Source organism: Artemia franciscana, chromosome 13 (assembly GCF_032884065.1).
Source record: "Artemia franciscana chromosome 13, ASM3288406v1, whole genome shotgun sequence".
NCBI classification, from domain to species: Eukaryota; Metazoa; Arthropoda; class Branchiopoda; order Anostraca; family Artemiidae; genus Artemia; species Artemia franciscana.
In genome coordinates, this window is record NC_088875.1 from 25,624,507 (window position 1) to 25,643,243 (window position 18,737).

An 18,737-nucleotide genomic window follows, 5' to 3' on the forward strand; every position below is an offset into this window, starting at 1 on the left:
GAAATCGTCTGACTGTTTCTGAATTTCCTATAGGATCATATTCCAATGCTTAAGATAAATTCTATCAAAATCTGCTGAAAAGACCCAAATTGATAACATGAGGGTTACACAGGAATGGGCATGGAATCCCTTCCTAAACCCCATTAACTTTACGATATAACCCAAGTTTTCGATAATTTTTAAGCAATTCGCCTGTTGTCCGCTGGTTTGACGAGTCTGCCCAACCTAATCCCTCCTATCAAATTGAAAATCTTGTTTGCACCCTTATTGATAAATTAATCTTTAACTGAGCAAAACTCAAAATTCCAGTTATTTACGTGTTGCAACACCAAATATCAGTTTCATATTACATATTAGTTACGTAGTTTTATTTCGTTGATTTTGGATTAAAATCAAGTTGTTGTGGGCACCAAGCCATGTCTAGTTTTAGAAAAAGCCAAGACAGATAGTTCGAGTGAGTAAGAGGGACAAATCTGGCATAAGGCTTTATTAGGATTGCATAAAAATGATGTCAGTTCATTTGTTGATAGATAAGTTTTTCTATCATCCTTCCATGCGTCATTCCTAGGGTAGAACTATACATATAACCACTGCACATTTCTTTTCTAAAAATTAATTGAATAAATAAAACAAGTTTTTTTTTAATGAAAGGAAAGAGCGACAATAAAAGTGACAAGAATCCAAATTACCATAAGAATGAGGGGGCTTCCGCCATCCACTTTTTACGCTAAAGTGTAACCAGTGCTTTTATTGAAAGACTTATAGAGTGCAATATGTAAGGCCAGCTGGTTATTACAAGTGTGTTATTTACTTATTGTCTCTGAAAAAAATTGATCGGAAAGCCTTAATTGTTTATTGCAAATGTAAATAAAAATATTTCTTTCTCGAAGCGCTATAATAAAAAAAAAATACAAAAAACTAACTGTTAGAGGATTTGCTCATAAAGCAATGAGAAAGAAGTCACACTTCAGTGTGATGAAAGAGGATTGAGATGGGTCCTAACCCCCTTATGTGCAGGATTAATAGTGTTTGTTTTAAGTTTTGATGTCATTCTTTCCTTTCATCTAAAAAAAATGTTTTATTTCACTTTAATTTTCGTTCGTTTTTAATATAATATTCAATGTGGTACAAGGAGTTTGCTTCTAAAAACCTTCTTTTTATACGCTTAAATTTTCCTCATTGCAGTAATTATTTTGACTTTCAATCTCCATTCGTGTTTCACCACAGTAGACAATCAGGCCTCTTCCAAGATTTTAGACAGTCAGTTCGATTCTAGTGATATATATATATATATATATATATATATATATATATATATATATATATATATATATATATATATATATATATATATATATATATATATATATATATATATATATATATATATATATATATATATATATATATATATATATATATATACTCAAAAGCGTTTTAGGTTTTCAAAAGCTATTTAGGGAAAAAACCGCGAACTTAAGCAAATACATAATGTCAAATGAAAAAGTTCATCAGTGAATCGAATTAGAAAGGTGAGAATGTTACACCTTGTTGATGTTTGGATCGAACAAAAGTTGTGTAAATTCTATTAAACAATTCCTCGACCACCGCTTTTCTATGCAAATATATATATATATATATATATATATATATATATATATATATATATATATATATATATATATATATATATATATATATATATATATATATATATATATATATATATATATATATATATATATATATATATATATATATATATATATATATACGGCGTATTTACTGTTCCAAAATTCCATTTTTAGAGTTTCGGCTACTATTACCACAGGTTGCTTTTAACTTGCAGTTTGTTACTACGAGCCATCTGATGGGACCCTCTTTAGAATTGTATTTAATATATTCTAAAACCAGAAAACTGAAATTTGTATTTCTTCATTTTAATTTTTTTTTTCTTTGAGGGTTAGTTGACTGAATCCAAACGGTATTAAAGTTCTTATAACATTCGGTATGCACAAAATAGGGGAACAACATGAAATGATTTCAATAAATGATCTAGATATGCAAATTAAACAACATTTCCCATCATCGTGACTATGCTTTTTTTTGTTTAAGTACTTTAATATGCAAAAAAGGCTCACTTTAAAAAACCCACATTTTTCCCCTTGCTCTCTTTCTATTGACAAAGTAACGAAACTGATGGGAGTCTACATTTTAAAGTGTTGAGCGTTAATGGGTGTTTAAAATCAATACTTCTGCAAGAACTAATGTAGATCCATTACTTTTTTTTTGAAGTGAAACTTTTCTTTGGGAAACGAGGGGAAATTGTTCCGACAATGAGAAATTGTTTAATTTTCCAATCGTCTGTTAAATCGTGCCTCGTTATTCATGTTGGAGGAATATTTTTTTTCCATTTCGCGAGGGATGATAATACACAACTTCATATCTTTGCTAACAGTTTTAAAGAAAATTAAGGCACAATACCCAGGATTACAACACCCATATTAGTGAACCTTTTACGGAAAAACTAATGTTTTTTTTCCTTCTTGCTAGGGATGATAGTATACAACTTCACATCTTTGCTAACAGTTTCAAAGAAAATCAAGGCACAATACCCAGGATTACAATACCCAAAATTAGTTGACCTTTTACGGAAAAACGAGTGTAATGCCCATTCAGTTATCAAATTGTATTTTTGACAGAAATACTTTGTAATTATGGTGTATGAGAGGGCATTTTGGGATTTTTATCCTCCCCCACCATCTCTGAAAAATGAGCGTGTAATGTATTATTTATATTTTTAGCATATTATTGTATTGTTAGTATTTTTGATGATCAGCTTCCTTTTCAAAAATGTATTGATAGGTCACCGTTAAATATGGACTATTTTGAATTTATTTAGAAGTTGTTCACATTTTACATAACTTTTAACAGTCGTATTTACTTCTGGTTGCATTTCTTTCATTCTCTCTCTTTTTTCTCTGTGTCTCTCTTTTTTCTCTCTCTCTCTATCTGTATTCAATGTATTTAAATGCATTGTTATCCACGATAACACTCGCTCAAACAGTTTTTATTCTTTAATCGTCTTATCCTTGTCTTAGCTAAGTATTTAGGATGACGTCTGAATTACTTTTATCATCTTTTTTTCTTTTTGAAGCATGACGCCTATTTGATGTTAAATTCCTTTTATTTATATTTTGCAAGTTTATTCTTGTTCAAGAAGGAAATTCTTTACCATGAACCGTATTTTTACATATTTAAAAATACATGATTCATGATAAGTCGTTGGGTTTCTGTCATTAAACTGGGGAAAGCCCCACCCAATTTTGAACAAAAACAAGTAGCTGAGGATGTAATCAGAGAGATAGAGCAACTTGTAAGATTGGAAACTGCCGATAATATTGAATAAAAATACCAACGTCATATAGCGTTTGACGTTTCTTGGCAATGTTCGTAACTGTGTTTTTTTCTTCAAAAAATGGTATGAGACACTTACTACTACACTAATTTTTGCTGATTAAACTAATCACAGTATTTTTGTCTCGTTACTACATTGCAAAAAATGCTAAGAAAAGTCAAAAGCTAAATGGTGTTGGTGATTTTTTGTCGACAGTAGCGCCAGTTTCCAGTCTTGCAAGTTATTAAATAAAAAACAAGTTTTTTCAACTGAAAGTAAGGAGCGACATTAAAACTTAAAACGAACAGAAATTACTCCGTATATGAAAGGGGCTGTTCCCTCCTAAACGCCCCGCTCTTTACGCTAAAGTCTGACCCTTTCTCACAACTCTACTTTTTAAAACAATAAAAAAAAACTTATAAAAAAACAATAACAACAAAATTCCACATTTTTGTAGATAGGCGCTTGAAACTTCTACAGTAGAGTTCTCTGTTACGCTGAATGTGATGGTGTTATTTTTGTTAAGATACTATGACATTAAAGGGGTGTTTCCTCCTATTTTTCAAAATAAGGCAAATAATTTCTGGCTCGTAACTTTTGATGGGTTACACAAAACTTGATGAAACTTATATATTTAAAATCAACGTAAAAATGTAATTCTTTTGATGTATCTATTAGTATCAAAATCCCCGTTTTTTAGAGTTTTGGTTACTATTGAGCCGGATCATTTCGTTACCATGAACTGTTTGACTCTTTGGATGCAGCTTATGGTCTTATTACCTTCCATTAGTACACAATTTGTGTGCTTAGCAAAATTTTATTCACAATTATTGCATTCCCATCCTGATGGTACACAGTCGAACTAGTTATAACATGAAAAGAAATTATTTATGCGCATCTTGACTTACTTGACTTACTTTACTTAATGCTCCTGCCGAAATGCTTCCGGCATCAAGAGTGATCCTACATGGAGGTAGCACATGGTAAAGTTTGTGCATGGTTTTTTTAGGGAAGAAGAAAGAAAAAGAAAAAAGGTCGGGTAGCTATTTATAAAACAGTCTTGTGTTACCCTAAGATTGTAGTTAACAATCTGTGAACGTTTACTGAGAGTGGGGATCCAATTCTTAAGTTGTTCGTGATAATTTTTTTTTTCAACAAGAAGCTAATCTGTACCAAAACTTCTGATTGACATTTAGTATATGAAGTTCACCAGGTTAATTTACCAGCAGATCCTCGCTCCTACCTCTTTGAAATCCATCCTGAACCTATACTTTAAATGTGACCACTGACCAATCTAGAGTGCCTACTCTGGAGGAATCATAGGAGCACAATAATTCATTCCTTGGGGAAGTCAATTACAATTCCTAATTAGAAATTGCTTAGAGGCTATTAAATATGATCTTAAATAGCGGAAGGAATACACCATAATACGTTAGCTAAATGAATTTGTGTATGGAAGCTAGCTCAATGGAAGCTAACATATGTGTATCAGCCAAATAGCATGTGACTTCCCCATTGAAGGAAGTCATTGGAGACTATTCTGTTACTGATATTTTTAACGCGTCCAAATGATTTTTTCGTCGTTCTTTGTCCTTTTCTGCTATTAAACAAGAAAAATGAAACTTTTTTTTATCTAGAATTAAGGAGCAATATTAAAACTTAAAACGAACAGAAATTATTCCCAATATGCGGGTGCTATCCTTCCTCCTCCATACATCGTCTCAGTACTTTTAAAAAAGCTTCTTATTCTAATTAAACAGCCCTTGTGTTTCAGAAGTCGTTCTTATAAAATTGGAATAATCAGTCAAAAGAGGTTTCTTTCGAAGTCAACAACAAACATTCAAACAAAATTCAAATATATTGAAAAAATAGTGGTTAAAAAAGCGAAAATTTTTAAGTATACTTGGGTGTGCTTTAAGCTTGACTGATTGAAGAAATTCACACGAATAAATCCTTACCAACGATTTCACTTGAAGCCTTGTCTAAAAATTTATCTATTCAATCTATTATTTTTGTCATTTCACCACTATTCGTACGGATGAGAGATTATGAGACCCAATATCTGGGAATTCTTGTTAATTATAGCTCATGTGCTAATTAATATAGTTTATATTCTATTTACTATTTTCTATTATTTTGGTCATCTACTATTTTTCGTCAATCTACTATTTTCGTCATTTCACCACTATTCGTACGGAAGAGAGAGTAATATCTGGGCATTCTTGTTAATTATAGTTGATGTGCTAATTAATATAGTTTATATCCTATTTACTATTTTCTATTATTTTGGTCATCTACTATTTTTCGTCAATCTACTATTTTCGTCATTTCAACACTATTCGTACGGATGAGAGAGTATGAGACCCAATATCTGGGCATTCTTGTTAATTATAGTTGATGTGCTAATTAATATAGTTTATATTCTATTTACTATTTTCTACTATTTTGGTCATCTACTATTTTCGTCATTTCGCCACTATTCGCACGGATGAGGGAGTATGAAACCCAATATCTGGGTATTCTTGTTAATTTTAGTTGATATACTAATTAACATAGTTTACGCACTTTCAATGAATTTATTTATTACGCGACCTAATAAGGGAAGGGAGGGGGTAAGGAAAAACAGTGAGCTGGTTGTTTGTGGATTTGGAGGCTTTGATAGGCTCTTTAGAGCATAATTTTACTTTAAAATTGTTACCAAATAAACGAATAGAATACTGTCAATAAAAAATATTACAGTACTAAGCTGCCCAAGTCTGAAACACTGGTTAATACTTTATGTCTTCCTATCCTGCTAAAAACATATGCCTACCTCAGCAGTGGTGTAGTTCCAGTAGTTTCATATTTGTGCATCCTTAAGACATAACTAATCCTCGCTCTCAAGATTTACGATCTGTGTTGGTTCGAGCCACATTTTCTTTCTTTAAAAAAAAATTGTATGTGTATAAGCTAGTAATCAGCAAAAAAAGGTTACCATGAAGTATATGAGCCTGATTTATAAGTCTAAAACTATCTTTCTCCTCCTCTTTCTCTCTCTCTCTTTCGCTTTTTTTTATTTCTTTCTCTCTCATTACATAGATATAAGAAACAAGAAGTCCAAAAGAAGGTCAGCTAGAAACTTTTTGCAAACAACTGACGATAAAATGGAGCTGAACAATTATTTTAATTTTCAAAAAGCTATAGAGTTTTCTTTCATGCCAATAAAAAAAGAACAAGTCCTGAAAATTACGAAACAGGTTTAAAAGAAATCTTTTAAGAAGACTTTGTTTCTGAAAGATTTCTTAACCTTGAAGCTTCTACAGACTCTTCCATCTGTTTTTATCTCCCTATTTTTTTTTGCTACTATTCTGTAATCTTTTTCGTTGTTTGTAATTTTCTCATTCAAACCGTTCAAATTTCTCTTCACGTTCATCTTCTTCATTTTTTTTTTTGTATAAAGAAAGAAAAAACGACAAGTCGTTCACAAGTCTGGCTCATTACAAGCCGTTTCGACTCTCAACTGCAGCAATGATAAACAAGGGAATGAATGCAGATAACTGAGATAAATAGTCCCAGGAAAACAAGACTCTTAGGGAAGAACTCATAGATTTTTTTTCTTTATTTACATTTTAAAACTCAAGCGTCGACCATGTTTCAAATTGAGTACAATCTTGGCGAGATTTTACAGCGGTTTGTAAAAATATTTCAGAAAAGAATCCTTGGTTGATAACAAGAAAAAAAACCTTAGCAAGTGGTGAGACTTCTTGCTTTTCCTAACTTTGTAAAAGGAGAATTCTGACAATAAAGAGCGGCTTTTTATGCTTATTCAAAATAGGAAATCTTCGTGAAAAAGAGAGAAACGTAGAAGAATGAAGAAATAAAGATAAAATAGAGCTTCTGTAATTTGTGCTGTGTTACTGCTTTCAGGGAGTTAGTTAATTGAACGCCTGGCGATTTTTTTCCTCAGAAGAAAAAAAAAAATTGGATAACATAAAAGTGTTGCTATTTGCTGCCAACAAGATTATGAAGATTCGTGACTGAACCATTTTTTCGTTTAGATGAATTCATTTACTTCCAAGGTCTTGCTCAAAAAGGCCTTGTTCTCTGGGGAGAAAAATACACATTTGACATTAGAGCGCCCAAATTAAATACTAAGAGTTAAATTTCTAGTTATAATTAATTATTTACAGATTAAACTGCTCAGAAGTCAACCCAGTTAACATTTTTGGGGGGCAGGAGGGCATTAATGCACTCAGATGAACCTGAGCTTCGCTTCTAAACAGGGGCACCCATTAAATTAGGATTAATACACACATTACCGAACAATTTTTGGTATTGAATACTAGTTTATTTATTTTTAACCAATTTGACTTTGGTCCACGCTAAATGTTTATTTGAACTTCTTTTTTTTATCTAAAAACCAGGCAGCAAAATAATCCTTGACAGAAAGTTTTCAAAATATAGTTGATGCATTAAAATCAAAACTTGGTGTCTATATTGTTTTTTAATTTCCTCTGTTTTATTTTGTGGATTTAATGGATGCAGACTCTGAACAGGTCAATCTATTGGTCATTCTTTTAAAGACGAATCAACAAAACTTTTGACCGCCTTAATATGCTGATTGTATGTACATTCATTGGGCATAAGCTAGAATCTCCATTTGGTACAGACAACCAGCAATAGAGTATATTTTGGGAACAACAACCAATCTACTCGATGAACATGGAGGCTTCCTAAACCTTCAAAAAGGCAATAAGATGCCAGTGAAAATACAAGTTAGCTCTAGGGCTGACAAAACTACTATATTTTATGGTATATTCTACAATTAGACAAATATAAAACTTTCCCAAAAACTTTCAGGACAAGGTTGTTAGTATCAGAGCGTAGGAGGACTCTTTTGAAAAAAAACTACTAAATTTAAAAGAGCTACATATTTTGTACTCCCAGTACAATCTGTACTCCAGAGTTATCCTGAAGCCTGGTACCGTATTTTCAAGCTGATTCGATCAAAATTTTACAACAAATAGTAAGCAAGTTAAGAATCTCTCAAGTATCACAACGATTAATCACAAAAATAGTATCTTAAAAATGAATGCTTTTGCATATCCTGAAAGTATAAATCTTATTTTCTGTAAATTAATTTAAAAAAGTCTTTCTGATGGAAGTAAAGAGCCAAGTTGAAACGTAAAGTGAGCAAAAGTTATAGCTGCACAGTTTTTGCAGCATATATCTGCAAAACTTATTGAAATAAACCTACTCATGGTGCTTTCCTATATTTGTAGAGTTCCGAAAAGTCATTGCTTTCCTGAAAACACAAAACTGTCAGGACAAAACAGGGATAGGTGCTGAAAGTTCCTCAAGCAGCATGCAGGAAATAAAGAACTAATTTTTGGGTATATGGCTCTTCATAAGCTTTCACTGGCAATAAAATACGCAAATTTTATTTTGCAACCATACCTGTCTTAAAAGCTCAAGCATGCTCAGTTTCCAGTAAAGGGCTAGTTTTTCTGAATTCTACAAATATAGGGGACTATCATGAGTTAGTTTCTTTGAACCAGTTTTGCAGATCAATGTTGAATAAATTCTGAAGCAGTAATGTTTTCTTTCTTCTTAAGGTTTCAACTTCGCACTTCACTTCCATCAGAATTTTTAAAACTAATGTTTATCGTTGTTAGATTTCAAAAATAAAAACAGATTAAACCGTCCAGAAATGTCTTTGGCTGGTTTGTGCTAACAAACTAAATAGGAATATATAGAGACTTCAGAATAATGAAGGATAATAACAGAATTCTAATACAAGATTGTTTTATATTGCAATTTTTTTGCTGCAACACCGCAAAGGATTGTGAGCCGATCGTAAGAAAATATGCTTTCATTATTTTGCTTCTTGTACTTCAACATTTTAGGAGAACTAATCATTAAAATCGTATTATTATTGAGAATAGAAGGGAAAAAAAAACAAAAAAAACTCCAAATTCATAGGGGTAGTGCCCTATCCCCAAATAACGGGACTATCCCTCACGTCAAAACCAGTGACGATTCATAAACGTCTTGTCGGGGGAGGTGGGGGGGGTTGAAACCCTATCTGTGAAAACTTCGCTTGGTTCCACATTTTTACGTTCCTACGATGTCCCAGTGCGCTTTTAACGCTAGTGAGAAAAAAAGAAGAAAAAAGTAGACACATCAGGATTACAAGCTTTTTTTCAGAAATTCTTGAAAGTGTGCTTTGTAGCTTAATTTTACTGTTAGGATAGACATAAATGGTATTTGCATTATTCCTGAATAAACTTTGTACTTGAGTGAAATCATTTTCTGACTAGGCAGTTTTTTTTTTGTTTTTTCTTTTCAGAACCCGTTTTTCAAGTTTTAACTTTCTGAGCTGGGAGGAGGACCATTCAGAGGGGAGTTTTAAGCATCCAGTTAAGCAGGTTTAGCCACGGATATTTTATTGGTACATTATTTATATTTACAAGCCTATCCAATCAAGAAATGACATAAAAAGTACCATTTTTGGTACTTATAAGTGACCAAACGATGGCGTTGTCGAGACAAATTTCTACTAAGCACATATATGCAAAGATTAGCTTAAAACCAGCTTTTAGACAACTTTCTACAATGTTTTGGCACCCCTCTAATGCTACAGAAGTAAAGAGAATAAATAAATAATAATAGTTAGGAGTTCAAGCTCTTTTTCAAAGTTTCTGAAAAACCGTTTTCGTAATTAACTTTTAGTGCCAGATAAAAATAAATAATAATTATTACTCCAAAATCAAATTTAAAACAATTTTTGTTAATTAGAATTTTTTTCATTTTTTTAGGTTCCATCTATTAAAGGGGCTAAGAGGGGGGTATGCTAGAAGGAGAGGTTTAAGCCTCGAGTTAAGGGTTTTAGACCATGGAGACTGTAATCTTATCCTTTTTATGGTTTCCATCTTTTCAAATCCAAAAATACCCCCAAAGAGTACCACTTTTTTTGCCATCTGATGCTTTATGGTGGCGTTAAAAAAATGAATCCACAAAAAGCACATAGATTTGATCAAGAACTTTGAAATGAACCATTAAACATCTCTACGATGCTACACTAGTCTGCTAGTTCCGGTGGTCATCAGACGATCTATAAAGCATACATATAGGAGGGGGGAGGATTACGTAAGACCAGCCAGTTGAGGGTTTTGACCATGGAGATTATATTAGCAGCCTTTTCTTTCTTCCTAGCCTTTCACTCGATAATCGGCACCAAAAACTGTCCTTTTTTGTGCTTATGGCACTTTGAAATGGCGTTATCGAGAAAAGGCGAAATCAAAACCTAAAACTATATAAGGTTATTGAGATTTATTTGATCTAAAAAAAATTCTTTTTTATTCAAGTTTAATGTAGAATAATGCAATTTTAACAATAAATAAAATATTCTTTGCTATTTTCACAAGGTTGGGAGGAAAAGCTATTGAAATAGCATTCACTTATTTGGGTGCAAAAATGAAGACTTAAACCATTTATCTAAATTAGAAATATGAGCATGATTACTGGATAACGTGACTGATCACCGACAGTCTTTGTAAGCTGAAACAGAAAAAAGAGGACACAATTGAATGCCATTAACTGAAGGTTTATAACGGTGAAGGTCAGACTGACTAATCCATTTATTTTTCCACGGTTTGCTCTTTTCCATAATTGCTGAATATAAAATTTGTACTTTCAGAAAATGCAAAAGAGTTCATTTTTAGAATGTCGTTGTTGTAATTAGCTATATGGTGCTTGAATGATGCGCGACTTACTTACTATTTGCTGTAAAGTTTGATTGAATCAGCTTAGAACACAATGCCAGGCGTTAGACCTCAAATTTTGCTGATTCTGACTTCTGATCTCAGTTCTCTGGTTGACATGTCTTTCAAACTTAACTGACATCTTCATGATCCCTATACTCTTCGTTCTCAGTTCCATGGATGTTCAATAACAAAACAAAGAATAACACAAACGACAAATCGTAGAACTGAGATAAACAAGGGATGAAAACTCATTTAATGTTTAAAGTGTCTTAATTCTGATCCCTGAAAAAAGTGTTTTTATCTTTTTTTTTCAGCTCTTGTCTTCAGATTACATTGTTGTCTAGCTATTACTAACAAGTTAGCGTGTAAAAAATCTAAGAATATAAACAGTACTGTTTTCTCCGGATAGGGTGATCAAATTAAGATTCGGTCGTTCTTGTAGCATAATTTAGAGCTTCAGTTACATTGTTCCCCCCTTCATTTCACGAAAACAAAGTAATTTATCTGAGAAATCCAAGAGTTAGCTGGCTAGATGTTCTGAATAACTCAAGATAAAATTGTGTTTTAGACTATTGTTAAAAAAGAGAAAGAGATAAAGTTTTTTTTTTGTATAATGGTTTCAAAGTAAAATCAGGTTTTTATTTATTTTTCTTGTCAGGCAGTCCGAAATCAGGACACTTTATATACTAACAGGAATCTTGAACAACTAAGTTTGAAGTCAAAAGGTTATGTGGGAAACAAAGGTTGACACGGAATTTTGAAAAGAAACAAAGCGAAAGACAGATATCGAGGGAACCCTTAGAACTGTCCAGTAGGACTGTAGGGTTATCAGCAATAAATATGAATTCTAACTCAAACAGTGAATATATTACATAATACGTTTAAAAATTTGGATAGCCGTACTACCAACAGTGCACTCTCTAAGTATTAATTACTGTACATGAGAAAAAAGACAGACAGAGGTAGTAGAGGCGAAAATACATTTTAAAGCTCGATTTTTCTACTGAGAACTAAGGTTTGATTTTTTAAAAGTTTAATTTGGTCTTCTACCTTTTTTTAGGTCGCAGAACCCTGGATCTGATGCGAGTTCGTGCGACTGACCCACGTCCGTGTCCTCAATGTGGAAAAATATACCGCTCAGCCCATACACTTCGTACCCACTTAGAAGACAAACATACCGTTTGTCCAGGCTATAGATGTGTATTATGTGGTACAGTTGCAAAATCACGAAATTCCCTACACTCTCACATGAGTCGTCAGCATCGTGGTATCAGTACAAAAGATTTGCCAGTTCTACCGATGCCTGCTCCATTTGATCCAGTATTAGCAAGTGTTTTGTTAGCTAAAGCAGGTGTTAAAGTATCCCCCGCAGAGTTAGCAGCTCGCGCCTCACCCACAGGGGCAAGCCCGAGGGGTAGAACAGCTGATCTTAGATTAGAGCTTAAAGTTGGATCAGGCAATAATGGATTGATGCGTGAAGATCCAGAAGATCTAAGCGCAAGAAGTCGACTTCGTGATAGAAGCGGCTCTGAATCTTCACGAAATGAACATCATTCTTACGATCTATCCCGGACTCCCAGCAAGACAGGTCAAAAGCCTGCTATTCCCTTCATGCAGCACAATTGGCTTGACCAGGGAGGTATGCCACCGCCAATGAACCTAAACACTGCCAGTGCAATGGCAGCAGTTGCGAGTGCCAACGGAACAGGCAGTGCATTATTAGATACTTATTTACAGCTAATTGCTGAGCACTCGCGTGCTGCAGCTGCCGCTAGCCAAGCACAAGAAGAAAAGAAAGAGTTCCAAGAAAATACTGAAAGAGATTCGAATGATAATGAAGGAAGAGTGTGATATAAAGTGCAAAATATGCAAGTTGGTAATTCAAAGAGCAATAACTCTATATAATTGTGAGGGAAAGAACGACATTTTGTGTTAGTGTATATTTTTGTCTTTTATTTAATTTTTGGGTTTATTTTACTACCTCAGTTCAGATCATGTAGTTACCTAGATTTGTTCCTTAAAACGGGGTACCTTCCCTTTTGAAATCGCGTTTGTTTTGGAAATCAAAAGCTACGGATTACGTCAAGATAAAAAAAATACCTCATATTATTTCATCGCAAATTTTGAATTCCTAGCGGTGAAGTCAATTATTCTTTGCATTAAATCTAACTTCGTAATATAGAATTTTTGTTCAAAAAATATGCTTTCTAGTATCCAATTAAATTTCTATAATATATTCATAATTTTTACTTCTTTTGTTTTCTCCCTTAACTCTCTTGTTTAACAAAAAAAAACTTTAGCATTTTAATGTGTTTTATTACCGTACTTGCACTTAGTTGAAGCTTTACTTCTTTAAATCCCATTGCTTAAAACTTTCTTTCTTTTAAGGAGTGCTTTCTTCTCAGGAATTTTTGTTTTAGAGCTGTGGTTTAATTGTCAGAAGTTGGCCGTATTTTCTTTCAAACTAGTTTTGTGCCATATTTGAGTCATAGTTACTATTCGGTTATTAGGTGTTTTCATAATATAATGGAAAAATAATGTAATATTTTCCCCTTTTTTCTTTCTTTTTTTTCCTCTTCAATCAATCCCCCAAAATGTCCATTTTTTAAACGAATGGCGTATTTTAATTTCGTCTGTCTTCAAATTCACCTGATGTATTTGTTTTACCTGGTGATAGAGCGGAGAATAGAGTCGTATCAAGAATTTTGATTTAGATTGAAGGGATACACCCCATTTTTTCCAGAAAGTCTTTGTTTTGTCTTTTTGGTTTCTTTGTTCGTCTGTTTTCACATTTCATGGGATGGATACAGTAGCAGTTTTAGGCCTAATAATTTGGGGGTGGGATATACCGTAGGTATACACAAAATAAAATAAATATACACAAAATAAAGTATACAAAGTATACACAAAATAAAAGTGTAAACAAAAAGTATAAAGTATACACAAATAAAAGGAATTCCATGTCAGATGTCGGAAAAACTGGGAGTGGGGTAGCTGCCCCCCTTGCTCAGTCTTAGAACCGCCACTGGATGGATCGAACCACAAAACTCCTCCCTTCCTCTTGGGCATGACCCTAAGGGATGATATTGGGATTGCTATAATTTAACAAAAGAAATGTATTGAAAATACTTTTCTTGTCATTCAAGACTAAAATATTTGCTATTAGTCTTATATATTACCTAGTCCTTTTGTAATCTATTGGGTTGGCAGCCCATTTCAAATTTATGCATCAAACTTCCTTTTAATGTTAAAATTTACTTGTCTTTCGTTTGAAAGTGTAAAAACCAGAATTAAATCGCATTTGCAAAAACTTATGTCTGTCTTCAATGAGCAGTCCAGTAGCGAAGTTAGTTAAGTCCCCAAAATACACAAAGGAGAAAATAAAAAGTAGATAGCTTTCTGGATTTAGTTTGAAAACGCTAACCATATCTTGGACAAGTTTCCAGAATTTTTGGACTTTGCAAATTTGTTGATATTCTTTTTGTGATTTATCCGTATTTTAAGACTGTACAGAGTCAAGCATCTATCAAAGCTTGGAAGCCTAAAAAAAGAACAAAGAATAAAAACTAATAATTTTCTGAATACATACTCTTTGATCTATTTCACGAAGTATTAGAAAGAAGTTGATCAAGCAGCGAAAAATGTGGGACCGTAATTTGTTTTTTTTTTTTTTTTTTTGCTTCTGTTTGTTTTTACCTAAAATGTCTCTGATAGGGTTTTTGTATGCTTTTGCAGACTCCGGACCCGGATGGGCTGCCCAACATATTCTTATAGTCCTTTCATATGGCTGTCAAAATAATTATGATCATTTATTATGACTCAAGTAATTATCTGTGTTACTACCAACAAACGTTTCGGAAAAATATTATTCAATTTCAGCAGTTATAATTTGTATATACGATGAACATTACATGGCTTTTTCCATTATACTGTGAATTATTCAGGCATTTTTTTATATTATTTTTGTATCATTTTTATCCATTTATAACTAATGCACTTCTGCTGAAATAATGATTATCCATTTACAGATCTAAATCTTTCTTAACTAGTGCCAAAATTTCTTTTTAGTTGTTGCGTTATCTATTGCGTTATCCATTGATGTCCAAAGTAGCCTATATTTAGTAATTGCTAAAGTATTGTTATTGCGTAATATATTAATTAATCATCTGACTCGATTCAACACTGTATGTACGCTAAAACAAAGCGATAAATGAAAATCAACCAATTCAGTGATGCTGGTTACTTTTCTTTAAGTGACTGAAGCGACAATTTTATTTCTCTCAAATACACGAGCAGGCGCGTGCACATGAATAACATAAGATAATTAGTAATGTGAATAACATAAGAAATTACTAATTAAATCCCACAAATCTCGAGATTTGGGAGTAGGAGATGGGAATATGTACGACTCCCATGGCTCCCCATCCCCCTGCACATGTGACCGTCCATATTTATTCACTTTAAATAAATATTTTGAACGTTTTCAGGGTCCTACGAAAATTTTGGGCAAGAAATACGGAATGAATATTGTCTGTCTGATAGCAGTACTTTTTTAGTAATAAAACAGAAAATTACTTTTTGTGTTGGTCATTCTAAGGCAACCTTCAATATGCTCTACTTCTTCGATTATAAAGGTAAATCCATTCTCATTACAGATTTAACAAAAAGAACTGGCAGCTATGCCCTGAGGCAAAACCTTAGGTAGAATTTTTTTCTTTTTTACTGACGTTTCATTCTAAAAAAAACATTCAGAGATAAACTGGGTGACCAGTTTATGAGTTATTATCCTTTTATTATTTTTATTTTGGTATGACTGGTGGACAAATAAGTAGGTGTGGCTGACAGTCCTTGAAACCCCTATGTTATACATTTGACGTTAAATAATAAATCCGTTGTTTTACACGCTAATATTTTTTAAATACTAAATTTTAATTCACGGTTATGTGCGAAAGTAACTACTAAGTAATTTGTAGCAATAACTATGGAGTCAGGGTCTTCTAAATTCGTTTGATCAAGTAAAATAAAATCTAACGCTCCATGGCGTAGGAGATATAGTGTATGTTCGTTACTTTCAATAGCGATAGTAGCATTGCTTACCCCGAAATATAGCTATTCGAGGTGTCGATGATTAATTCTGTTGCTACTACTTTTACTGTTTATGTAATATTATCCTTCAAGGAATTCCTATACTTGAAAATCATAAGCCCCAAACAATCTTTGTTTTTAAAAACAGAATTTTTAAATTGAAATTTTTAAATAATTGTTTTGAATACACCCTATTTCAAAGAAATTAATGAAATCTGATACAGTTTAATTTTTATTAACATACACAAAACGTTAGTGCATCAAGTTATTTTTTTTTTTTAGTGCTCGTTTTACCTCATTTTGTGTCCTTTCCTTCTAATTTCCCCATGACTATGTATTGTTACCGAAATTGTATTTATATTTGTGAAACCTTTCCTACAGAAAGTAGCCCCATCTCCACGAAGTAAAAATTAAGGATTGTTCGCAAAATGATTTAAGAAATTGCCACTCATTTCCGGTTGAGCTTAAACTTGTGTTACATTTTCTTATATTATCCTGTTATAGATGTTCCAAAACTGACATCAATGTGAATAAAACTATTTTAGGGGAGTGAGAAGGTTTTAGGGGCAATAGAACAAAACAGGAGAGAGGAAGAAGCCGAAGAATGCCATTTTTACAGTGTTATAAATCCGTTAATCAGCTGAATTATATTATATACTTGTATGTCATACAAAGTGTAGAGTTTTAGTTGCATTAAATTGTCACTAGCTAGTCATATTTTTCACTGAAATTAAATAAATTTAGAATCAAATACAAAGAAGAAAAATAAGGTAAAATTTTACAAATTCGATTGAAAAGAAAACCTATTTATTAACGAGTTTCGTCACAAAAAGGACAAAACCTTTATAGCATATTTTTGTTGTAATGTGACCTGAGGAATCTATTGGGATTTCTGAACAGACTGAACAAGGTTAGGATTGAAAATTGTTGCAAAGTTCAACAAAAGTGAACTAAGTAGTCGTTCTGGTCGTGGTGAGAGCGGTATAATATAGGCAATTTCATATTTTAAGGATGCACAGAAACGCTCTTTGATTGCAGTTATTTTCATTACTCTTCTTCAAATATTTCGGTTTGTTAAGCTAGAAATAGTAATTATTTGCATCTCTAGAATCAGAAATCGAATATTTTGAATTATTCAATGATGATAGGATAACCAAAGTTATCCTGCATTGAATATCATTCAATGCAGCTAAATTTCTAAACTTGTAAGACATTTTATAATTGGTAGGCATTTTATATTTTATAATAAAGGCAATAACCCGATAATCTGTTCGATTAAGAAAATATGTAACTGTAAGATATTTTTTTTCATATTAACATTACATATATATATATATATATATATATATATATATATATATATATATATATATATATATATATATATATATATATATATATATATATATATATATATATATATATATATATATAATATATATATATATATATAAACTAAAACTGAAACATTAACTATTTCAGCCATTCAGTTTTGAAGAACTCGTAGGATATCTTAAGTGTTTAGAGTCCTTTAATTTAAATCTGTGAAGATTATGGATATGCAATTCCTATAGAAAGGGTTATTTGTATTTAGTGGTACCTTGATTTATACACCTCATAAAATAAAATATGACCGGTGATTTTTAAGTGTATTTATTACACTTGGTGATTCATTAGGGACTCGTTTGCCTGATGCTTGATTTCGTTCCTGCTCTTAAGTTGTCAAAAAGTCTTTGAAAGTCTAGTGCTGTATATAGAATAATAGTCATATTTTTTGGCTTCCTGTTTTGAAAAACGCTTAAAAGGCAATCTCTAATCTTTTATTTTGTATGAAATATCCTTGTAAAAGCTCGTAAATTAAATTGTAATTTCCTATTGAACTTTCAAGGAGTTTATATTAGCTCAAATACAAACTAAGTTTTGTAATTTTATTTTTGTTAAGCTTTAATTACGAAGTACGGTGTTATCTTCTTTGAATATTAAATACAGGGTACGATGAGATCTTGGTCTTGACTCATTGTTCTTTCTAACCATTTAAGGTCAAGTTTAATTATACATGTCAGTTTTATTAATACTAAGTACAGTAATAAAGTCAAATTTTGAACCTTCGGGCTCAACCCAATTTTTAGATTTTGCTATATTGACATAAGAATATCTGATATTTTGATCTTCCGAAACAATTGCCAAAATCCATTTGCTAAGCTGTTCTCAAAGGGGGAACCAACAGGGAAATATAGATCACAGATTAAAGCGTAATTGAACATACATTGCACCGCTTGTTTCTGTCTTTGGAAACAGATTAGCGAATGGTTTTTGGCAATTACCTTAGAAGTGTGTAATGTCAGATACGACGTTTATGCGTTACCGTGACCATATATATGTTAATTTGTGTTGAATTGTCTTTTGGGCTACATGTACTAGACTACTTTTTTTCAGCCTATGTTTTATAAAGCGATGACGCGTTTACAAATATAATTACAAGTAAATGGCCACCAGAGGAGTCCATCTCA

General features: G+C 32.3%; 1 protein-coding gene across 4 annotated transcripts in view; it reads left to right on the forward strand.

Annotated features, from left to right (window-relative positions):
- LOC136034715 (protein abrupt-like) overlaps positions 1–16,942 on the forward strand; it is a 159,503-nt gene extending 142,561 nt beyond the window's left edge. For all 4 annotated transcript variants that reach the window (XM_065716072.1, XM_065716073.1, XM_065716071.1 and 1 more), the window contains one exon: positions 12,203–16,942. In XM_065716072.1, coding sequence (XP_065572144.1) covers positions 12,203–12,993 — 791 coding nt within the window. In that variant the 3' untranslated portion in view covers positions 12,994–16,942. The remainder of the gene's footprint in view (positions 1–12,202) is intronic.
- The last annotated feature ends 1,795 nt before the right edge of the window (positions 16,943–18,737 follow it).